Source organism: Chamaea fasciata, unplaced genomic scaffold (assembly GCF_029207755.1).
Source record: "Chamaea fasciata isolate MVZ Bird 193981 ecotype frontalis unplaced genomic scaffold, bChaFas1.0.hap1 SCAF_19, whole genome shotgun sequence".
In the NCBI taxonomy this organism is placed as follows: Eukaryota; Metazoa; Chordata; class Aves; order Passeriformes; family Sylviidae; genus Chamaea; species Chamaea fasciata.
Genome location: NW_027094104.1, coordinates 6,105,060 through 6,130,224, shown reverse-complemented (window position 1 = coordinate 6,130,224; position 25,165 = coordinate 6,105,060). Strand labels below are relative to the sequence as shown.

Genomic DNA, 25,165 nt, shown 5'->3' with positions numbered 1-25,165 from the left:
AGCTTCATTAAAGCAAAACATTTTTTGTAGTTTTAATCTTCGCTGTTCTTTTGTCAAAATTAAATGCAAATGAGATTAAGACAAAAATGTTATGAATAGCAATGTCACAATTACCTTTCCAGTTTCATTAATGAATAGAGATGATTATCAAAATATGAGCACAATGAAAAGAACATTGAAAACAAAATATGTAAATGTTTATTAAAGGTGCAGTACCCACATTAAAGGGTTGATTATATAAAAAGAAATGATTCTCTATGACCAAATGAATGAGAAAAATATAAAAGTTTATAATTATCGAATATAAAGTTTATATACATTGTCAATGTGTCTTGAAATGCAGAAATATGCAGTGAAAGGAAAAAACCCCAACCCAGAACCTGCTGCTACTGATAGTCCTGCAGTAATTTATAAGCTGTTTGATTATTCGTTTATAAATATTCTATGTTGAAACAAGCTCTTGAGCTAAATAAAAATAAAATTTGAAAATTAAGATAGTAGAAGATGTCAAGAGTTGCTGCAGCATAATGCAAGCTCTCCTCATCTTTCTTTAATAGATTCCTCTTCCCACCTACACAGCCCACAACCCCTGATTTTTTTTCTCCCAAATACTCTTCCCTGCATCATGCCCAACTTTGACCAAGACTCCTGATCTCCGGGGTCAACAAAGAGCTGTCTAAATGATAAGGCACACAACTGGCTACTTGGCAATGCTACAATGCCTTCAGCAAAGGCTACACAGAAGTCAGGGATACAAACCAACCCAACATGCATGTTGTTTCCCTTCTCTCCATGAGTAGGAAGTTCCTGAAGGTACAGGAGTAACAGCAGTGGCTGTGATTCGGATTTGCTGTCTGTGGCTCATTTGAACCAAAGTCCTGACATCTAGATATTTAATGATACCTTACTTCATTTGTTCCTATTATACAGCTTTTAACTACAATCCTCCATTAGAAAAGCTTAGTTACAGCTACACACCAATTACTTGAACGAAGAAAAAAGGAAAACTAACGGAAGTCATCCAACTGAGGGAAAAGGAATGCAGATGGGCCAGGTGGCATAAGAGAAGAACAATTGTGCAGAAACATGCTCCAGAACACTCTCCCCTAAGCAAGGCTTCTCTTTGGCATCAAAGGCTCTGTTAAACATGGCATGTACACACCAGCAGGAACATGAAGTGGCCATGAAAGGGGTCCTTGAGGAGGGTTGAGAGGTGTGCAGAAGAGAGGTAAAGGTTTTCCTCAGGGTCTAAAGGTGCTATGTGGGTTCCCTTTTTCCTAGTCTGTCAATGGATAACACATGGACAAGAGAAACTGTTCTGAATGTATTCCAGTGTCAGTAGAGAGAACTGACAGGGCAGCCTGTGGAGACTAAGGCAAGCTAAAGGGAGTAATCAAGTAAATCTGAGGCTAAATCTATCAACCTGGCAACTGTCCTGCAAGGAGAGCATCATTCAGCCTGTCTGACAGTTTCTATTGCCACAACATATTTGTTAGCAATAATTTGCTGCATTATGTTGCCAGAGATGTCAGGAAAAGGGAAGAGAGAAGCTGCTAGAAGCGAACTTGTATCATTGAAAATGGATCACATTATGTAAACTATACTTAAATAAATACAAAATTTTAATCTACTTCAATATTACTGATTAATTTTTAAGAGTTTTTCTCTGCTCACTCATACAGATGCACAATTACACTGCTTCAAATATATTTTCTTAGTAACCCACAAAATTTCACATTACATATTCCAAAGATATTTTCCCAGATAACTGCCTTTTTCTGATACAAAGACAAAAATGTTTATTTACAGCATATAGTCATCTCCTCTGCAAAGGGTAATACACAATCATGACCTACTTACATCCAATATTCCCAGATCCACATTACCATTCAGTTTCACAGGGTGCATTTTTGTATCTTAACACTCTGCAGAGCCCCTCTGGGATTCTCAGTAACCCATACCACAACCTTATTCCTCAGAAGTTCTAAACCAGCTGCAACCCTCTGCTATGATTAATTCAGTGACATGGTGCATCAGTGAGAATGTAAAGCTCTCTAGCAGAAAAAATTAAGCCAACTAAAATTCAAAGGAAAAAAAAAAAAAAAGGAAAAAGGAAGATTGGATGAGTCAGCACATGACACCCTGGACCACAGCTTCCCACTCTGCAGTGACACACTGCTGTGACCAGTTACCTGTTTGGAGGCTGGGACTGAACTCCTGGCTATTCCTGGGAGGCTGGAAGGCCTCAGGGGCTGTCTGTGCTGGAAGGGCTCGGTATGGAGGAGGAATCAACTTGTCATCCCCAGAGAAGCTCCTCCGCACCTCACCTGCCATGGGTGGGCTGGACAAACTGACAGGTTTCTTCCCAACTGGTATCTTCCTCTCTAAACATCAAGTCAAACTAAAATAAACGCTCGGGTTAAAGTGCATCAGGCAACTCTGACTGTTCACTGAGAAATGGCTCTGATTGATATTCACCCATTCTCAAAAAACAGGGCCTGTACAATGGCACCATTCAGTTATTACTGGGAATGATGTACACAACAACCATATTGCAGTCCCTGAATTCTACAGGCTACAGGTAGGACTTCAAGGGAATTGCTTAATACCATGACCCACTTATTTCATGCTCTATCGATGAAATACAAATGCTGTGAATTACTTGTGCTGCAGCTACACTGCACAGTCACACACACTCCCCTACCTGGGCACCCAAGATATCCTGGCTCAGTTTCAGGCTACAGTTGTTACAGTGTGTGTGCCTAAGAAACAGAAGGACGCTTCTGAGGAAATAATACTCTCCAGACAAAGTTTATCACCTCTAAAAATACATGCTCGTAATTCCCTTAGAATGGTATTTCCAATTTTTACAGTGCCTTACAAATATAAATAACCATTTCAGCATGTAGAGAAAACTTCTGAAGTGCCCTCAAACTATTAAACACTGCATTTCATGAAAAAATGTTATTAAAACATTTCCCATACAAATTACCATGTTTCTCTTTTATCACTAAGATACTCCCATTCTGTGCTCAAGGCACATTCTCTGTGGTATTGAGGGTACAAGATCTGTAACATAAATCAATGCTTTCAGCTACATCAAAACTGTGGCTGCTCATGCTTCAGTCCTATCAGCACCATCAGACAGACAAACAAAAGCCCAGCCCTGAAAAGGTAACTGATTACGTATATGCTAAAGATACCATCCTGCTTAAGTATTCTTCTTGTAAGACAACTTCAGGATGAGCCTTTTAGAGAGAGATTAATGAGGAGGAATGCTGTCTACAGAATCCCAACCTTGAAAATATGTGGGTCAGATCATCATTTCAGTAACCTTATTCTGATACACACACCCAAGAGGAAGCAGACAATACCAGCAGATATTGCATCCTTCATTATTAATTAATTGTCTGGGCATGCTGGCATGTTACCCTCCAAGAAGTGACCTGCACAGCCTTCCAAGCAGCAGGAACACAGCACAAAACCCTACTCACTGAAACAAACACTATTGGAGAGGGAACTGGGGGAGATTCTCAGGTATCCCCAAAAGCGTTCCCAAAGTGTTGACAATGCAATCAGTTCTGCTTCCCAGAGAACATGCGCACTTCCCGTGCTCCCAGGAAGAAGGGGACACTACAGCAGAAATCTGCATCATTACACACAACAGAATGACTCAATGACATCCTGGGCTGTGTTGTGAGCACATGAGAAAAATGTGTGGAAATAACTCCAACCTGCTAAAACTTACCTAATTTATGACATAGAGTTTCTTGTTAAATCATCTGTGGTGACTCTACATGGTACCATAAAAATATCACGGCTGCATTATATGGTTTTGTGACTGAGATCCTTTACAAAATAACTTTCTATTTTATTTACAAGTGCTGAACAAGAAAATGCTTCAGAAGACATTTTTACTGTTATTTCCTGTGACTCAGCACTTCTGTTGCCATAACCTACTTAGAAAAAAATCCATATAGGAGGTAGCTGGCTCTAACTGCTCATGACCTTGCGCTCTCTGGTGATTAAGTGGATTTCTTGGTATTAAGCAAACAGTCCAGAATACAATCAGTTTTCCTTGCTTCCACAGGCAACATTTACCTTAGGTTAATGAGAAATGAAGAATAAATTTCCCTAGGCTAGATTTTCTAAAGCTAGACTAAAGTTTCCCATGGCACTAAGAGCAATTTTTTTCCAGGTTTGGGTCACACTTATTGTAAGATGGGTATTAAAGGTATTAGGAAAGAGATAAGGTAAGGAGTATGATGGTCTAGAACAGCTTGCTAAACAAAATCTGCTCAGACAGCGCAGAATTATCCAAAAACAGGTCCTACACAAAGGTAATTAACCATAGAGCCATATTTCCCTAGCTTTAAGCAAAAGCTCTCACATCTTTCCCCAGATAGTCTCAAATCAGGAGTTTTCTAGTACCTGAATTCTATTTAAAAAATACTGCTGCAAGATTCTGAAAAGGATCTGGATTTTACTGTTTATTTTACTGCTTATTTCCTCCAACATCAGAAAGGAAAAGCAGTGCAACATTTGAGGCACTTAACAAGAGGTTCTAAGAATTTCCCAGACACCTGTTTTATCTGTGGCACTCACCAGCCAACTTCTTTTCATGCCCAAAGATCAAAACAACAAAGGCTGTAATCTCAATGACTGGGGAAGAAGGTTCCAATTGGCCTTAATAGATCCATTCACAAATTCACCAGGAAGACACCAGGAATGTTTTAATTCCTCACATGGGTTCTATACAACAACGAAGCACTCTGGAAACAAGACTAAATTAAGCAAGCTAATTTTATATTTTGACAATTTGATTCCAAGGGAATCAATTACTGTGGAAAGTACCTGAACACTGCGGATTCTTAAAAAGGTCATTACTGTGTTTTACTGCAACAAGAACAGCCACATACAGCAGGGCTGTTTGTTTCAGGAAGTAATAATACAAAAGCTTAATTTACATAGATGCCTAAACCAAAACATCTGACAAGTAAGTAGCTTTTTTGTTACAAAGAGAAGCCAGTTAGATGATAATTTAAGTTTTCTACACCTCATTCTTTCTGATCTCAGTAACTTGGTTCTTATTCCTTCACCTGTGTTATGGACAGCAGAGGGGAAACTGTGTTGATACCCGAGTATTTTGTACAAGGCAGTACAACTACCAATATAGTACACAGCCAATATATTATTTAACTGAAATTATATCAGAATACAAAAATATTTTAACCATTGCCCATTTACAATTCATAGATTATTATTAGCAACATCTACCCTATCACGAGTTATAAAAAATGGTTATTCTCAATGAAAAAGTTCCTTTTGTGGCATACTGCACCTTTAAGCATAACACCTGTTTAGACACAAACATTTCCAAATAGAACAGGGACTTAGGTGGAGACCACAAACTTCAAAAATCAGGTAAAGTGCAAACACTATTTTGTCACCCACTTTTTTTCTGTCCTTTGTACTGTTGTGATTTAGCTTTTTTCTTCTGTTTGGATGAACTTGACTGGCTATCTCTTGATGCTGCAAAAATGAAAAATTCAAAATTTATGCTTATTATATAAAAAAACTTTAGAGTCAAAGCTGCTACACAATTACAGAATTTTTCCTTAGTGACTGAACAAAGACAGAAATTTACTATGGAAAACCAACTTGCACTAAACTACTTAACATGACTTCTCTTATTACCCCCTTATTAAAAAACAGTTCTTGAAATGTATTTCATCAGTTATTGCTTGATTTGACAGGACAAGTTGTGATGTAATAAATTAGACACAGCTTCTGCACAGGCTGAAGTCCACCAAATTCAGGAGGTGAAACAGATACACTAGCAGTCTTAAAGCAATATAAATTCTTGGCAAGCTCCTCCAGAACAGACAAGAGGCTTTTTTCCCTGCATCAAATCAGCATCTTCTAGCATTGAAAAATCGTAAAAAAGACTCAGAAGTACTTTAGAAATCAAAGTGAGAACGATTAGAACTTTGAATTGGAACTTCTGGGCATTAGCAAGAGTTTTTTCTATTTTTGTTATGCCTGGGGACCTAGCTGGAAAAGGGCAGGAAAATGAGCCCCCATGAAAATAATTTCCATTATTGACAAAGCAGGACTCACACTGCGGCGCTGGAGGCTGGAGCTGGTATCCAGTGAGCTGACACCATCCCACAGGATACAGGTCTGGGGACTCACAATCCACCCACTGATCATATTCATCTTCCCAGCCATCAAAGTGTATCCTCAGAAGCCGGTGGATAATGCGCGTCACTGTGGCCACACACACCAGGCGAGGCTCCATCAGATCTACAGCCTCCAGTTTCATGCCAACATGAAACCCGTGGTTTGGAACTTCCTGGGAAAGGAAAGAAGGCAAACATCAGTAAACAGACATGTTCAATAAGATAGTTTAAGCACAGTGCTGAAACAGGGATTTCAATCAACTTAATACGGAAAAAAATCCAAGTATCATCGGTGAAGTTTCCTGAAGCCCCACATCTTTTCAACATTACAGGGATACCAACCTTTGTTAACTCAAATGGTTCTTACCTCTAAAAGTCCTAGTTTTTCAAAACTGTGTTTAACAAATGGCTCCATCCCATGCACTATGCAAAGAAAATACTAATTCCAGGATAAACATGTAGAATTTCATTACCTTATTGAAGAGCTTTACCGGTGCTGCTATTGAGTCAGTTTCCCTGAGGTAGTCAAACCATTTAAAAGGGAGTTTTGCATAACCTGTGAATTTTAAACATTTTCATACATCAACTGCCAACTTCATACATAAGAACAACAGCAAAAATAGCACATTGGGAGTGTGTTACAGCTAAAAAGACAACAAAAGTCAAACATTATCAGAAACTTCCACTCTCTGAGCTTTGATCTAAGGGACAAACAGCCACCTGGACATTGCCCATTTGAAACAACAAGAAGAATGAAGCACTGGGTAACAGAAAAGGTATCATTTAAGTAAAGATTAATCACTTAAACTGGAAGTTTTTTGTCCACGCAGACTCTTATCTCCACAAATGCCCTACACAAATGACCCAGAACAGATCATGGAAATAAGAACATCCAGTTTCTTCCCTGTGGGGAAATAGCTCCATTATCAAAACACTTAAATTGTCAGGAACAGAATGGTGAGAATAAACATGGATATTTTAAAAGTTTAATAAGGGTAAAAATAGCAGTAATATGTAATATGGAAAATTAGAGGATTTTTTAAAAAAATTATTATAAAGGGAAGAAAATAATTTGTCAAAAATATATGTAGCTGCTACTGAATATGCATAAAGCACAGGAATATCTTTTCTTTTGGGCAACTTCAACAACTGCTTAAACTAATAATTCTCTAATTCTAGCTGGAGGAACAATAGCCCAGAGGATTTCTCTGCAGCAGTGTGCAGTGATGGACATCCTGAAAATCTGCAGTGCAGTGGGCATGGTGTGGGAGCTACAGGAGAGATCTGGATCTCACCTCTTTGGGAGCAGAGGGCTGCCACTCGGGGCTACCACACTCAATACCCACAGCCCAGAATTCAATCCCATCCCTCAAAATGCCTAAGCATCTTCTACTGATTTCAGCATGGGATGAAGATGTTTGGGAGGAATGAGCTTTGCAAAGTCCAATGATCTCACAGCAACTAAGTTATCCACAATACTAAATGCAACTTGGATAAGAGTGCTCACACTGGCTATGGAATATCTCCGTGGACAGATGCAGCTAGAGAGCTAATTAATAATGGCAATACTCTATCAGTTCTGCATATTTATGCTTTTCTTCTCAATGCAACATTCCTTTGCTACACCAATATAATTTGTACTCAAGTCCATCACACACATGAAATGTGCACATGGGCTTTGTCAAACCAGGCAGAATTAAGAAACTTCCAGTCAACTTCCCAGTCCATAATTTGGAAAGCAAAATACCCTTCTCGTTAGAGCTAAGGAGCTTTGATCACTTTGATCCTATTAAAAATGCCAATGCACATTATGCTCTGTATTTTACTGCTAGTAATTCCTCTTCCAAATGACTTTTAGATTATTGCACGTGTGATTTATAATCACCTCTCACTGATGACACAGGACTTAGGAAAAACTGCAGTAAAAGGTAAAATGTACATGGAGGTAAAGAATTAGGTTGCCATGATACAAGAAACACTAACTATCATAAGTGTGCTAACAACAAAATCCACATTCTGAAGGCAGTGTTTCGAGAGTGAAGAGGTAGTCTTACCACCAAAGGCAAGTTTTTCTCCTATTCTGTCCCAATAGTTTCATATATGTATTTCTAAATTGATTGATACGTAGATATACGAGCATTTCCTCCCATAAAAACTTCTATTGCAAGAGGCTCTGCACCTCAGATTTTTGAGGGATGCTGGTGCCCATTAATTTCTAGGCAATAAATTCACTAAATGAGCTGACTGAAAAATAAAACTACATCTGTAAAACTGTACTTTCCACACACTCTAGGGTAACAGTTGTCACTGTACAACAACAAAAATGATATGAAATTACTTTCTTCATGTTGCATTACACTGTATTATTACCTAGAAAAATAATTCATTGAATACAAGTAGAAGCCTACAAGAATGAGAATGGAGGGAAAAAATCCTAGAAACTCACTGTCATCTGCTGTTATACAGCTATGATCCTCTAAAAAAGTGCCAGACCAAGGCAAGAAAAATGGGAAAAGGGAGGTAAAGTCTTCTGTAGGCACATGTGCTTGTGAACAGAAAGCTTTTCCACACAGAGGGGTTTATTCAGTCTACAGTCCTAAAGCTCAAGTTTGTGTGTAGCCTTCCAAAAATTGACTGGTGCAGTTGTGAATTAGCCTGAGATTCTTTACAATGTTCATTAACTGTTTTGGTGGCCAGGACCTCCCAATCAGTGACACTTTCTGAAGAGCCCTTTTAGCGACTCCCACACTTCCCACTGACTTAGTGGAATCCTCAATTTCTGACAGCAAATGATTATTTCATCAATCTAACTTCTTCTAAATGAAGAGTTGGCTACCTCTGGTTTAGATTACTCCCAAGTAAAGCTGTTGTATTTGTTTCAGACTTGAGAAAGTCCTAAGAAGTGACCTGAATTTTGTAGGCTGAGTTAAGAAACAAAGCATATGGCACATACAGTATCAATGAGCAATATTCACAATAAAAGGTGTCAGAATGCTACCTGTACCTCTGGGTGGAGTTAGTTCAATCATGTTAATTTCACAGAAACCAACAGGGAAAATAGAAGGGGAAGTGGCATGGTAACAAAACCAATCAGACCCATCTGCTGCTTCTGAGCCATCAATCCCAATCATAAGATAGCCATCTGCTAACACCTTGGTAAAGAGAAACAAAATTCCACATTATACCTTCAGCTGGGTGAGAAAGCTAGAAAGAAAGCATGCCATGTTTCAAGAATAAAAGCAACTCAATAATCATGGAAGCCCACTTAGAAGGACATTCAGTTATAACAAAACCCCTCCAAATCATACCTGTCTCCAGGACTATGATACAACTGTTACATGTACCTTTGATAAACACAAAGTTACAAGAACATTTCCTTTTTCTGATATCTAGTTTATCTTTCTTGTGAACATCAGCTCTACTTGTAAAGCTCTATAACTCAGTCTGTTCCTCAGCTTGCAATGATATTCAGCACACCATTACTCAAAATCATAACCATACTCCTCTCCTCACTGAAAAGGTTAAACAATTCAGCTAAGCTGCATTTTACATTTTCTCTTTTAAAGCAGATTTCACATGGATTGGCTCCCTTTCAATCAAGCTAAGAAAGAAGGACAGCCTTAAAATATCTTCATAGACTTCCACAAGTCAGCAAGATGAGGTTTGGTTTTGAACAGTTGCAAAACACTAGGTGTAATTAGCAGAATATTTTTCTGCAAATTCATCTCACAAATACATTCTAATTAAAGGTAAGACTGAATTTCCAGAGATTAAAGTCAAATTTACATGAGCACGATTTCACAGCAGTTGTATATAAACAATTGACAGACGTAACGCATTCACTGTGTGAATGAACACCACTAATTTTGGTTTTGAGCTTTTTGTTTCAAGCCTGAATAAAGGTTAGGGGAAAAGGATTCCCCTCTGCTTCCCCAAAATGCACATTTGCTTTCTTACCTTTCTGACAGTTGCCACACATATTGCTGAAAGGTTTAGGGGGTCTATAGCTTCCAATTTCATTCCTTCTTTAAACCACTCTCCAGCTGCATCGACCTCTTTTACCTAAAGAATCACAGAACAGCAGCAGAAAAAGAATTTAATGAACCTGGAACAAAACATACCCCCACACTGCCAAAGCAACAGACTGAAATATCTGTTCTACCACCTCTGCTTATATCAAGGAGGTCAGATTGGATAATAAAAGCAGAAATGCTTGTGCTGGGCCAGGATGTAAATAGAGTTTCAGGTCTGGTTTACACACAACAGGAACTAAAGGTCCTCAATCAACTCTGCAAAGAGTGTTCTAGCTACTGAACTCACCTTCATAAATAAGTGTGGGGGTGCATCAAAATGTCCATCCTGTTTCTTTGTAATATCTACAAGGAATAATAATAATACTATAATATTGTTCAGAAGTTTTGTTCACAGAGCAAACAGTATGTTTTTCTGAATATGTTAACCAACCCCACACAATCACTGGTGTGGGAGGCCCACAGTTTTACAGTAACTACCACAAAAATCTGGAGGACATAATCCATCCATTTTCCTTGCTGACTTCAGCCTGAGCTGCCTCTATAACACAAACATCATTTATGGAAAAAAAACAATATCCAGTATTTACAAGACCATTTGATTATGTCACAAAATTGATGAAAGTATTACATAGAAGCTTTTGCAAAAAATTGGCAGGTAAACGACTTTGCATTATGCTATGACAGAAAATTACATTTTTATATATATATTTTTTATATAATTAAATATAATCGCTTTAAATAAATAAATAAATAGGTATATGTATATCTATCTGTTTATAAATGGTTTCAGTGAAAGTTGAAGCATTAGGAAAACTGAAGGCCCTTCCCTGAAGGGAAGCCTTATGGAACACTTTACAGGAATTCTGTCTCCGACAAGGGATACTAGCTCAAAGGAACAGAGAAATAATAAAAAACCCAGACTTTTTTTGTTGGTGTTTTTGGGGTTTTTTGTTTGTTTGGGGTTTTTTTTGAGGTTTTTTGGTTTTGTTTTGTTTGTTTGTTTAGAAGCCTTAACTATTTCAATTTACAATTGCTTTTGTATTTTAGCTAGCAAAGGCCTTAATTGTGTCCTTTCTATCCAACTGTCATTTCTCTTTCCCAGCCCATTCCCTCATGCCCACTAAATCACGTAAATACTGCAATATAAAATATTCGACAGTCTTTAAACTTGCAAGTAAAAAGAAATTCTGCATCCACGAGGATACTTGTCCACATTGTATTGCACAAAAAAAACGAGTCGGATGTGAAGAAACTAGGAGTTTGTGGAGCAGGGCTGTAATTCCAGTTATCAGCATGAAAAGTGAAGCTTACCATGCTTGAATTGTGCAGTGAAAGGTTTTTCTGCCTACAGTTTGCTGACCTCTGTTTATCATTGGATCTCCTAAACACCATAAATCAACCTAAAGGTTATTGTGGCTTTTCCACTGCTGCATAATATGTCAATTATAATTTTAACTGAAATTCCTGAGCGTAATAAATTGGGTAAAAGCCCTGGGCCACATTGCGTAACATTTCAAAACACTATTATTCAAGTTAGTTCGATTAACTGTATAAAGCAACAGAACTGCTTAAGCCAACACTGACCACAAAACAGCTCCAACCCAAACCAAACTTACCAGATCTTTTGAACCTGTGACCTATACTTCGAGACCAGCCAATATGATGAATGAGTGGGCTGTACATATGGCACCAAAAGTCATCAGTTTTGTCCTCACTCTCCTCATACACCAACCTCAGGCGGCCCCCAATGACACTTTCCACCACAGCCACCCTTGTCCGGCAGAGGTGTGTCTTGTCCACTACTTCCACCCTCATGGAAGTTTTGAATGGGTACTGCATACTCTCAGATACCTTGAAGCAACACAAAACACGTATTTCTGTAAGAATATCCTCTGGTTTTCCATTACCTGTCTATTAAAGCACAGTATTGACACACTTGTCGTTTAATTGAAGTACCTGTTAATCAACCCAGAGAAACGACACAAATTATTTCTCTTCTATTTCATTGTAACAAAATATTTCAGAAAACTAAGAATATATCCTACAATGCTTTAATTGTCATTCCTTATGATGAGATACAATTCTCACAGAAGTTCAAGGAATTTCCCACTGACAAAATGAAAGTTTGCTCTGTTGTTAACAATGGGTGAAGTTACCTTGAGAAACCACTTTAACAAGAAAAATCCCAAGTTTTTTTGTTCTTGCTTTGTCATTCACTCAAAATACAGCATTTCAAAAACAGGATTAAAATACTTCATTTTAAGGCATGGAAAACAAACCTTCAACATCATCAAAGCTGGACATTTATGAAAGTATTTCTTCAAAATACACAAAAGAAAGGAAACATGTTAATCTGCTTTGTGAAAATAAGACTATAGAATATCAGTATCTGTCACTTGCCATTGTCATTAACAACTCCCCAAAAGACTGAGATCTTGCCAATTCAATTTCCATTCTAACTGAGCCAACTTGAAAATAAAAATTAACAACTGCAGAAAGGCTTTTTGGTTGTTTTTTAAACACTACATGCAGTGTAAAACAACAAATTAAATCTCGTATTTCTACTAAGAACTATATGCACCATCATCTCACAATGTTGGTAAGTAAACTTACAGCACACTATACAGCAGCTGCCACACCTGAAGACATGACTAAGACAGAAAGAAACCTAGTCCAGAGCAGGAAAAAATATCAAGATTTAAAAGTATGATCTTTATTGCCTCTACATCCATGTTATATTAACATACTCTGTTCAGTTTGTTGAAATAGTGCATGACAAAAATCATTTCTCAATTAGAAAAATCAGGTTTTATTTTTCTCACATATCACAGGGTAACTCATGAGCACTTCTGGGTTTTCTGTGGATTTTTAAAATGGGGTATTTTAAAACTGACTAACCAGTTTTTATAGAAATCTATTCTTTCTAGAGCAAACAGTTTTCCAAATACATACTAACAAGCGTGGACATAATTGGAGAAGGGATTCCAAGAAAAGCTGTATCTAAGGGAAGAAACTACTGTATCTCCTTCATTGCAAGAGGAGCTAATGTGCCACTGTAAAATATTTCAGTTCTTCACACTGCTGCAGTTTTCTTTACAGAACATCATTGATATTGCATCAGCCTTACCTTCTGAGAAAAGTCAGGAGGAAGTGTTTTGGCACCAGTAAGTCGTTTCACTAGAAAAGCTTTCCAGTTTGTGTATTTGTGTTGGATAGCTGTTGCAAATGAAGGAGAAAAAAAATAAGCCACTAATTTTGAATTGTGCCTGTTAGAGACAATATTAGAGACTGGAATATGTAAAGAAGAAATCCCAGATGACTTATTAAAAGGCCTAGATTACAATAATGACAAAAAGCCTCTTTAGAGAATGAATGCTACCCGAGATTAAGTTTTATAGGCCAGGATGAAGAATTCAATAACAAAGTATAAATAAAATCAGTGCACTTTCCCATCACTGATTAGCCAACTGCTGCCACCCCAATCTTAAAAGCTTTGAGTTGCATCAGACGGGCTACTCCAAGAAACACTTTCAGCATCAGTCAAGCTCTTATTTTTCCAAAAGTTAAAATTAGTAATTCATCACTGTTGAAAGAGTTGTTATGGTAAAAGACAACTTTGACATGTGGACCAAGAGCAAATTTAGTTTAATAAAGAGACTTTGAAATCAGTCAGTAAGGCTACTATTTACATACTTCGAGGAGGAACTAAGGGCTTCCCACTGGTTGCACACCAACCCACTGGGTGGATGTCAGTCCCACAAATGTTGCACCAAAAGTCAAGACTTGAATCATTTTCAAAGCCTTCATATCTCAGCAGAGCATTGTAGCCTGAAAGAAAGCATTTTGAAAAATACAAGAATGAAACAAGATTATAAAATATCTATGAATATTTCTTGACCAATCATCATGTACATTACATTGGTTTTCTAAATGTAATTTTTAATAGCAAGTTTTTTTTAAGGCACATTTCTGGATGCTATTAATGCACAGAATGGATTACTTTGATAAATGCACATGTATTATCATGTAAGTCAATTTAAATAAAATTAAAATTCTTGAACTAAAAACCTTTAGAAGTTGTACATAAGAGGACAAAATTAATTAGGTACAGTATCTGCTTTTTCACATCTTAGATCTGTGACCTTGAATTTCTAATTTTTTACCAGGGAATGTGATTTGTATGAGGCTTCTTGACAGCTCTTATTCAGTCTCCTGTCTGCTCTGCACTGCTCTTACTGCACTCTGAGGCAGTATTAAAAAAACCAAACCAAGGACAGACATTCTCAAGCATCACACAGCCAGCGTAGAACAGTGACAGCACCCCAGTGTATAACCTACAGACACAGCTCTGCCAACCTGATCAGTGTCAGCATTACTCTCACCAGGTGATCACTGACTAAAGTACTTTGATTATTTTAATTTCAACTAAAACACATTTACCTGCTAATTTTACAATTCCAGCTATCCAGAAGACTTTGGTAGGCAGGCTGCAGTCAGTGTTTGGAACCTCCACTCGCACTCCTTCTGCAATATCACCCCAGCAAGTCCCCATGGGTGCCTGTCAAGGTTGGGGTTAAAAAGTCATCAGCTCACCATGTGAAAATATTACTTTTATGTTGTCTCAGTGTTCTACAAGCAACTTAAAAAGACAAAACATTCAATATACATATAACAAACATATGGTTAGAAACCACTGTTTCTAGGAGAACCTACTTTGGTCTTGATTTGATGACCATGCGTAATACTGTAACTGAATCCAATTATTCCTGTGTATTGACTGAAAAAAACCTAGAGCTTTCGAAGTTTAAATAGCAGTTAAGCACAAGCACAGATTGTACATTCTCAAAGATCAGTTTTATTCTATGATGTTTCAATTAGGAAGAAATTACTGATGTTAGTAAGAATGGCAGAAATTGCTATGCAATTCTACTTGCAAGAAAATCATGGTACCTGTAACACAGACAGCAAAACCTTTAAATTCTGCAAGTCAGCCATGCTGCTGGAAGAATGCCTAAAAATTATTTCTTTAATCTATTCTGATGATTTATTACAGTAGGGTTTATCACCCACTAGTTCACATCCTCTTAGAGGAACAGGCTTTCACATCACCTGCAAGTGATCACTCCACAGAGCAGGCAAAAAGAACAGAAAACTGAGTGGCACCTTTTTAATGAACACCTAGGAGGAAAGGCACAGCAAGATCCCTCACACTGTCCCATGTGAGGAATATGTTAGGAACAAGAAGGAATATCTGCCTGATGAACTTGTAAGGGTTTGCAGAAGCTGGTGATAGAAATTACATTTTGTTTGCTATCTCCAGAAGAACATTTTGTTGAACAGAATATCATGAAATATCAGTCAAAGATGGTATTGTAGATACCAGAAATGCACAGTGCTGAAGAACCTAAATTCTTAACAGTAACACAACTGAAGTTATATTGGTAACAAGCTAGAAAATTTCTCAGTCCGCATTAAACTTGAGACTACCCAGGAGAGAGAGATTCATATTTTGGGTGTTTTATAACAACAGTCACATCAATTCTGAGAGAAGTAAATTCTTATCAGCTCAGAGATTACCCAGCTATCACTGGGACAACTGAAGGAAGGATCCTCTGACTCTGCACTGAGTCTCATTTACAAAGCTCTTGGAAAACCCAGAACACTGAACCACTCTGGGAATAGTCTCCAACTGCACAGAATTTTTGCTAAGAGCTACAAGTGAAGAAATCTGGATTAACCCTCAATGACTGGAAATGACAATATTGGAATTTTGCTGGAAATCTGCTATTGCCACTAGCAGTGCTAGAGGCTGAATTTATCTTTAAAAAGGGAAACCCTTCACTAGTTGAAGTATCTGAGATTAAACAAAACTTAAAACCAGTTTTAACTCTTAAAGGAAATGTAAGTATGCCAGTTTTTACTCTTGAAGCCCAGTCTCTTCACATTCTGCTATGTCCCATCTACACCAGTCTAAACAACAGAGCTCTCTTCTGCCAACTGGCAGCCACAGAAAAATCCAACTGAAAAGATGATGGCTTATTTTCACACACAAAATATGCAAATACAACTTAAATCCCATCCCATACTCACTACCCTCTCTAAATTGACATGTGTAGGCTTTTGAATTGAATTGGGGAAATAAACTTTTCAAACTGCATTATTTTAGCAAATCTTGTTGCCTGTATAGTGATACAGATGAGGCCAAACAATCAAAAATAACAGTGCTGAATAATTTCATAATCCAGCCGCACTCAATTGAAGTACATTTACTGCCTGCTCATCTATTCAGTTGATTCAGAAAGAATAGTATATCAAAACACTTCTCCTGACATCAACCTATAACAGAAGTTTCATTTCTAAAGCATGGATTGGTATAGACGGAAATAGCAGAAAGTTAAATTTGTCCTTGTCTGTGAAAACATTGGTTCTGCTAGTTCTCCTACACCAATCCATATGGCTCGCCCTTTCAAGAAGGAAGCCATCCTGTGCAGCATCACTGCTGAAATGTCAGACAATGGTACTGTCCTGAGGGATGGTTTACAGTACACCTGTTACACTGCACCATCTTAGTCTCCTTCACTCATTAGGGATATTCTTGAAGCAGGAAGATCTGGATAAACCAGGGCTGTGACAGCCATATTCCTTCATCTCTCCTCTGTCTCATCTGATTAATCAATCAACGTTTGAAGAGTGCTTTCAAAAACTCAAAACGCACTGGAGAAGTGTTAAGTCTTACTTATCTGCTGGCTGGAAGGTGACTGCAGTCTGGATTGGCATAGTGTGAACTAGCAGAACCATCATTTACAGGTAAGAACAAATTTACCTTTCAAACTCATGACGAAGAGATCCACTTCACATCACTCCCAAACAAGGAAGAGCTGGTTCCTGGCTTCCTGTTCCGGGACATGACCTGGGAGGAGTCTATCTGTGAGCATCAAGGGCCTTCTCTGCAAGGTAAGGTGCAGTCAGGAAGGGCCTGTTTGACAGGAGCACCTAAAGGCCAAGTATTCCCACATACGCACCTGAACAAAGAGCTCACACTGCTTAAGTAAGTGGTTTCTAAAGGTTTTGGATGGCATCAACGCTGTCATGATTCTGGACATTAAATTTAGTCAGGATTTTAATGGCAAATCCTGATGGTGATGCTACCAGTTCCTGAATTGTATGAAATGCTGAAACCTCGTGCGTGAGCAGTGCCCCAACAACAGGTAATGCCAGAGGAGAAAACATGCAAAGGGTTTTAACAAAAACCTTCAAAGCAGAGCACTGCCACCCAGTGTGGCATCCTGGAAATGCTCCCTTAAATCTCTCGATATAGTTTATAAAAACACAGGAAACCAAGAGAATGAAAATATTTCAGCTCAGAACAAAATTCAGCTGGAAGAAAGAACTTCAGGAAATGTGCCTCTCACTAGCAACAGAGTGAAAATAAATAATTTTTCTTAATTGTGCATAAAATTGTCCAGTAAGTAGTACTGAAAAACAACTCAAACCACTGTAATTTGCTCTCAGTTGTAGGAATGGTTTGAACTAATAAAAGCGACTACAGAAAAGAGTAAAAAGTGTTTAGAGGAAAAAAAGTGGAATTCAAGTCAGCAATGAGCTCACTGTACGTCATTAAGCTATAACTCAATACTAAAACCATTAAATTCAGGGGGTTTGCTCCTTGCAGCAGCTACTGCTGTGTGCCTGACTAATGCAATTGGACAAAATAAAATAAGAGGCTGTAAGGTGCACAAATGGGAATTCTGGCATTGTCATGAGCTTCCTGTAGGACATAAACCAAAGCAATTCCCTACTTCAGTTTACTGAACACTGAAGTCATGGGCATGGTCATTCTATTGCTACTGAATTTCATTAGTGTAACTCAACACTCAAGTCTGGAATACAGGTAACATGGAAACACAAAAGGCACATCAAAAAAACTTTGCAACTAATTCTTATCATAAATAGAAAGAGAGAGAACTTCCCAAGATTTAGATACTTTAATTCTTAAATGTAACTGTTTTAAATTGAAGAACAAATAACTCCCCAGGAGAAAAAGAAAACCAGAATAACTGATGTGTGAAATGTACATCAGATACTGAGATACTGAAGTATGCCAGGTTATTAGAAACAATAATTAAAAAGCCAAATCTCACATCTCATAATTCCCTTAAATTTTCTTTAATATTGATCCAAAAGTTCCCTATCGAATACTCATACAGATATATCCAGTATAACCAATAAATTTAATATATTTTATTGAATAATGAATTTAAGGGCAGATATATCATGATTTTACTATCAATTCAAAACTTTGGTCTTGAACAGAGTAAGTTTTATGTATTCCATCACACACATACAGGTGTATGAAATCCATAACATGGATGGTAAACAAACATCAACTAATATGAACTTTTACAAATCAAAGCAATACAGTACATAAAAAACAGCAATCTTTCCAGAAAGGCAAAAAGAATATTAATTATCAATGGAGTGGGACAAAGAGAAGAATCTAACAAAAAAGCACTGATGTGTTTTTCAGATTCTGACTGGTTTAAATAACGTATTTTTCAAAGAAATAATTACAGTAAAGTTAAATGCAAACCATACCCTTATAACACTAACTCATACCCATCCAAAGAAGTAGAAATCTCCAAAGAAAACTAGGATTTGCATTTTACTTGTATGAAAAAGGAAAATGAGAACCTAACTTCCAGGCTACTTGGTAGCACTGTTCCCATTATCTTGTGAAAATATTCAAGGTACAGTGTGACCATGAGTGTGGTCTTGGTTCACATTATTGGGGCACTGTGCAGCTGAATGAATGAAGCAGGGAGAAAGGAAGATACAACTCCTTTTAATGAAGTGCGATGTTGGAGCACGATTTACAAGTGACCTGACGATTGTAGCTGTCTCTAACAGAGGATGCCACCCATCCTGAGACATTTGTAGATACAATAGCACAGCCCAGGTTATCAAACTATACTTTCTGATATGAACTCACAAAATCACTTATTACATGTACACAGCCGTGAAGGCAAAGTGCAAACACCCTGACTCGAGCAGGCGGAATTTGATACAAATTCCCCAAGTTCTCCTAACACAAGGCTCTGTTCTGGGCAGTAGCTGAGGTCTCTGAGCATAAAGGGCACTATTCACAAAGTGCCAACTGCCAGGAGCCCTCAACTCCCACTGGTTTATGAGCTGAGAGGGCTCAGCAGGAATTTCTGAGCTGGAGAGAAAATATGTCTCTTCTGTCTCATGGATGACTTCCATGAAGCAAAATGTTTGTTTTGATTACAACTTTCAGCACATAATTTCAAGCAAAACAAAAATTTTGTAATACAGAACACTTCAACTCCTCAAATTAAAAAATATGCTGAGATAACACTTTCTGTCAAAGCTCTTACTTAAGAGACAGAAAGTACTGACAATATTTTAATTGCGAGTTTAATGTCTAATTACTGAAATTTCATAAACACATTAAAGACAGATGAAACTAAATATTTTCCCCAACCCCAAATTTCCTCAGTCATTAAAGAATGTCTTTTTCTAAAACAAAGAAAACTAACTTTTTATGTTTCAGATTTCTAAACAGCCTTCATTTTCCCCCACACTAGACTACCTGGCAGCATGACTGACAGGGAGAATCTGACTTAAAAATAAGAAAGAAGACCCCAAATCTAAATATGTAACAAAAAGATCAGTCCAACACAATGGAACAAGCCTGACTTAATCTACAATGCCTTTTGTAATTGTTTTCAGTACATCTTGACTTGGTTGGTTTGTTACTCTGTGGTACATAGGATAATTTTGTGACTTGAACATAAGAAAAACAATTCTCAAGTATGTAAGAGCCTTCCTTTTTGTTTATGAGAGTGTATATATGAGGAAAGTAACTGATGGTTTTCAGAATGGTTTCAAAGGACAGATAAATTATCTAAAAAGTAGTCATACTTAGTTATACTTCACAGATCATGAAAAATATTTGGATATGAATGTTTTGGAAAAATGAGTTCAAGAACTTCCACGGACTCACTCATACACACACAGAGAAGGAAAGCACAAACTGAGAAATACTCACATGTTTAAAGCAGGTAACAGGAGCTGCTGTAAAGCTATTACTATTGATGTAGTTACCCCAGCTGAAACCTTCCACAGGAACAGCTGTTAAGGGAAAGTTATTTTAGTTAGGAAGCTGCTAATGAGGCACAGATCTTTCAGTGTTTTTGTCTCAGCTCCATTTATATGCTGTTACCTGCTTTTGTCTTTGCCTGGTTTTGTAAAGTTGCTTGGTACTGGGCATATGCTGCTAATTTAGCCACTAAGGGCTGTTTTTGTAGAACTTTAGATTTCTTTGTTGGAGGCTTACCCTATAAAAAAAAAAAAACAAAAAAAACAACCCAAGTAATTAACATCTTTCTAAACTCCCATCAGGAAATTTCCACAGGTCAGCAGCTATCTTTGGCAGATTTAAACTAAAATTGGAAGTATACAGAGACTAAGTATCACACAACTACATATATTATAAAATAAATATAAAAACCAGTAGTAAGGAGTGTCCAAAGGATGACTTTTGTACTACTATCCCAACTTGAACAGCATTATAGATTCACTGTTGTTTACCTGAAAGAAAGATCTCTCTATAAAGCAGGTCAAAATGAAGAAATTTTAATCTAACTTACAGCAATGCAATTTCTTGGCATTTGTTGCAATGAACTTGAGACAGGGTATAATGATATTTCTCGATATTTCTCTGTCTTTCCTTGAATACTACAAACATGCCTGGATGATTACTTGATTAACATTTTAAGTCAATGGACATATACCTGTTCTGCAACTCCACAAAAACCCCCCTCAAACCCAAGTAAGTGATCTTAAAACATGCAGCCATGTGTACAAATACCCAGTTTCACCACCACAGACGACAGAAAGGATGTAAAGAAAACGGTGTCTGTACCGCTACCTGAAGCCTGGCCAGAATGCTGGCCTTCTTGGAGTTGGAGGAGTAGCTTCTGGAGCACGACACGCTGCAGAAGCGCTTGGTTTTAGAGTAAAAAGCGTCCCGGACACCAACCATCCCACACATCTCACATGTAGCTAATCGGAGGAGAGAAAAATAACCCCAAAATGTTAAGAGTGCAGTCAAAACCACAGTAAAAAATTCAGAACAAAGAGGACAGAATTAAGGTCCTGAAGGTGGTACCATCAAACAGTTTCTGAGGGTTTGACCCAAAAGAAAATTGCACAGGAAAAAAAATTTTAAAGATCACCACCAATATCAGTGAAAGACCAAGAACCTCAAGTTCACTTGTGAAACAAGGCATCTTTCTGCTCCCTATTAATTTCACCCCTGGTGCAACTGAATGACCCAGCTAAATCAACTCAAGCCAATACTTCCAACCTGAAATAAAACCAGATCTCTTGTTTGATTCATAAATTAGTATCTCCCAAGTACGCCAGCCCACCAAAGATTTTTCTGGCTAGAATCATGTTTCAGAGGTGGACAGCATCACCCACAGTGCATTCCACGATGAGTAAGACTCAGAGACCAACAAATGCCAGTGAGAAAATACCCAAAATCTGCCCAGAGAGAGCTCTACACTAATCACTAGGATTTCACATAAAATATTTTTCCCTGATAACAAAAGAAGTCTTCCCTTTTAAATTTATTTTCCTAGTATCCTCCAGCTCACAGCTAAGGAGGAGTGAACAGGTACACACTAAAAGGTTTTATGGAGTAGCAGTAATAAAGTTTCCCTAGTATAGGAAGAAATATATTTAAACATACTGTATACGTAACATAAAGGGCAGAGAGAAGGTATGGCCTGGCATAGATAGAACACACTGACATTGTTCTCAAAGCTCCAAGAATAAAACCAATGAGAACACACACATGCATGTGCAGAGACAACACATCTGACAGGAGGACTGATGTTTCCATACTATTTCTTCCCTGTTAGCAGGATTCCAACCCTCTCTTATTTCCATTTGGCAGAACCCAAGCAATTCCCCCTCCCAAAACCAACCAACCCCAACCCTTTAGCTGCTTTGCTCCCTTTTCAGTTGGGGCCTTTGGGAGGGGCCCCTCACAACCCAGCACAGGCTAAAACCCATCAATATCCAACTCCTTGCACTCACACAGCACATACTTACCCATGCCAGATTTGCCATCTGGATAAGTATAAACTTGCCCATTGTTCTTGATAATTGGGAGACTGGATGGCAAAGGAGCAACCTCCTCCTCACTTTCATCTGAGCTGGAGCTGCTGCTGGTGTCCTCACTACAACTATCATAACCGTCAAACATCCCGAACGAGTCTCGGCGTTTCCTTTCCACTCGGGAACTATGTTCTGTCTAAAAATTAAAAATAACCAAACAACAAAAAAAACAAAGAATAGCAGAATGTTCTGAATACAAAGATTTCAAAGTCAAGCTAAAAAAGTTTCACAGGTCAGTCTTCAAAAGCAGGTATTTTAAGGCACTGCTGTATCAGCACAGACATGAGCCATCTATTGCTAATTACATGAGCATTTGCTAATTACATGAGCATTAGTATAATCCAAAGTGGCCAATTTTTGGTGTTGTGATGTATAGGAAGAAAAAAATACGTCTCATAATCCACTGAGAATACACAGGAGCCACGCACACATTTAATTTCCTTAGAATCTTTAGAGTCCGTTAAGCCTGACGTGCTGAACACTGACAGCCACACGGATCTTATATGCAAACGAGCACATTCCAGATGGCTGCAGCCAATTCCACTAAAATTCATTCATTTGAGAAAGCTGGGCAGAGAAAAGACAGTTCAATCAAGAGGGCACTTATACCACAGGAACAGGAATGAGAGGCTCTCTGCTCTCATTGGCTTGTGGGGTTATCCATAAATCACCCAGCTCCCCTATGAGTCTGTGACTCCTGTGTGAAGCAGGAACACCTCTCCAGCTCACAGGGCTGTTCTGAGGATTAATGCATTAATACATTATAACAGCTCAGTTACTATGGCAATAGGGTCTGTACAAACGCTGAAAAAGAGAAAGGTGACTAATTTGCCACTGTCATATACAAAAAAACTTGTTATGTAATTGTTTTTCTATAATCAAAAAATCCGAAGTAGGATAAAACCACACAATTTTGAAGAAGGCATGACAGTTAAGCAATTTCCAGCAAAGACATTAAAGAAGCAAGAGATTATCTGATGTACTATTTCTGAGGCACATCCACCACATGCATTTTGATACAGTGACAATTTTCCCTTTATTAATATCTTACACAGCTCTATTGAAACAATGCTACTCCCATGTGAGCTGCCCTCATTAAGATAAAAAAATATTTTATGTTTCACATTATTTCCATGATCTTAAACAGTATCTAAGTTTGAGTAGAAATAACAAATAAAGAGAAAACTAAGAAATTCTACAATAAAAGCACAAGTTAGAGAAATGAAGTACAGACAAGAAAACATTAGAAAAATTAAGAAAACCTTTGGCTCAATTTCCTTTTTCAAGAGTTAAATTTATCTAAAAGTCAATGTAGACAAAAAAAAGTAATGTGATTGGGCTTTTCCTTCTTAAACTGCATTTGAATTCATAGCTTCAAGATTTCATCACAATTGCCCAAATCCCTTTCCTAGAGCATATGGCTGAGCATCCTTATAGTGAGATCTCATCCAAGCCTTTTTTCTGCCATGCTATCCCTTTATTATATTATCTTCTCCTTTGCAATCTGAATAAATCCTATTATGGAAGAATTTCCTAATAGATATAAGGGAAAACTGATTTCCACACTGACCCAATCCTAGCATGCAATTATTAAAAAAAAAAAAAAATCCCCAAAAACCCAGTAAGCACAAAAGGTTATGCAATAAGGCACACACTTTTAACACACTTACAGTAGTTCTGAAACAAAACAACAAAGTAAGTCAGTGTAATGTTAATTACAAATATACTCAGCCAAAAAAAAAAATTAAAACTGTATTAAATTTAGGATAGGGCACAGCCTGACAACTTTCTCAAGGCTCTGAAACCAGCAATCAGGGTGCCCATGGGACTGTTAGAGGAAACACTGAGCCATGGCAGACAAAGACCAGCCCTGACCTGTGCTGGCAGCAGTGCCACCTATCCTGTGTCACCTGTCCCATCTGCCACCAATATGCATGAGCAGTGACTTGTTTGTGTGTGCACATGTGTGCAGCTTAAGGCAGAAGCTGAGCACAATGTTGCCATGGATACAGTGTCCTGCCAACACTGTCAGGAATTTTCAGAGCAGAAGATGAAAACTAGTCATCTTCCTCAAGATTTCAGGAGCTCCTTAATTTCTCACAGTATTTAAGTTCTCTTGACCAGTCTCTGCTAAGATATAAAGTGTGATTCCATATGAACCATTCCTAGGAGTACTACCAGCAGCACTATGCTGCTTAGAGGGTTTTTTGGACAAATACTCGTGGTGTTTCAGAGCCCAGGGAAGGATCTCCCTCTTCATGCCCTCATCCTCTTTAAGTCATCTGGTCTGACTTCACTAAGAGATTAGTGTCTCATCCCATACCAAGGTGTGATTCGATGTCTTCACCTGTCTTAGGGAGGCTGCAGTACAAGCCAGTCCCAGGATAACCCCTTTCCACTGCAGACCTGAGAACCTGGACCTACAGGGTGCTAACCCTGCCCAGTGGTCTGCTGGCAGAGGTCTGAAATGCTGTTGTGGCTCAGAAGGAATTGAAGTGCAGCCCATTCCCAGTTCCTCCAACTCCCAATGCCAGCTCTGCTCCCACTGCCAGGAAAGGTGGAAGAAAAACTGGGAAGTTGGGGGCAAGGTGAAGAACCAGAAGCTGAAGCATGGAGCAAGGTGACCACCACAACAGTGCACCTGGCTCTTTGTGTTGCTCTTTTGCATCGCTTCCTTTCAGAACCTCAATATTACTGCTAGGCTCTCTTTGCCAAAATATCCACAGATGGGAAGGAAAACAG

The 25,165-nt window shown here is 38.1% G+C and overlaps 1 protein-coding gene across 6 annotated transcripts in view; it reads right to left on the bottom strand.

Annotated features, from left to right (window-relative positions):
* Nucleotides 1-25,165, bottom strand: part of MBTD1 (mbt domain containing 1) — a 34,483-nt gene that overhangs the window by 4,365 nt on the left and 4,953 nt on the right. For 4 of the 6 annotated variants that reach the window (XM_066200785.1, XM_066200790.1, XM_066200788.1 and 1 more), the window contains 14 exons: nt 22,358-22,559; nt 21,162-21,301; nt 20,460-20,574; nt 20,286-20,368; nt 14,657-14,774; nt 13,910-14,044; nt 13,344-13,432; nt 11,833-12,067; nt 10,503-10,558; nt 10,140-10,244; nt 9,187-9,334; nt 6,656-6,738; nt 6,121-6,355; nt 5,455-5,532 (listed from right to left, as the gene is read on the bottom strand). In XM_066200785.1, the coding sequence (XP_066056882.1) occupies nt 5,455-5,532; nt 6,121-6,355; nt 6,656-6,738; nt 9,187-9,334; nt 10,140-10,244; nt 10,503-10,558; nt 11,833-12,067; nt 13,344-13,432; nt 13,910-14,044; nt 14,657-14,774; nt 20,286-20,368; nt 20,460-20,574; nt 21,162-21,301; nt 22,358-22,559 (1,822 nt within the window). The remainder of the gene's footprint in view (nt 1-5,454; nt 5,533-6,120; nt 6,356-6,655; nt 6,739-9,186; nt 9,335-10,139; nt 10,245-10,502; nt 10,559-11,832; nt 12,068-13,343; nt 13,433-13,909; nt 14,045-14,656; nt 14,775-20,285; nt 20,369-20,459; nt 20,575-21,161; nt 21,302-22,357; nt 22,560-25,165) is intronic. The other 2 variants (XM_066200787.1, XM_066200789.1) reach the window with 1 other exon arrangement.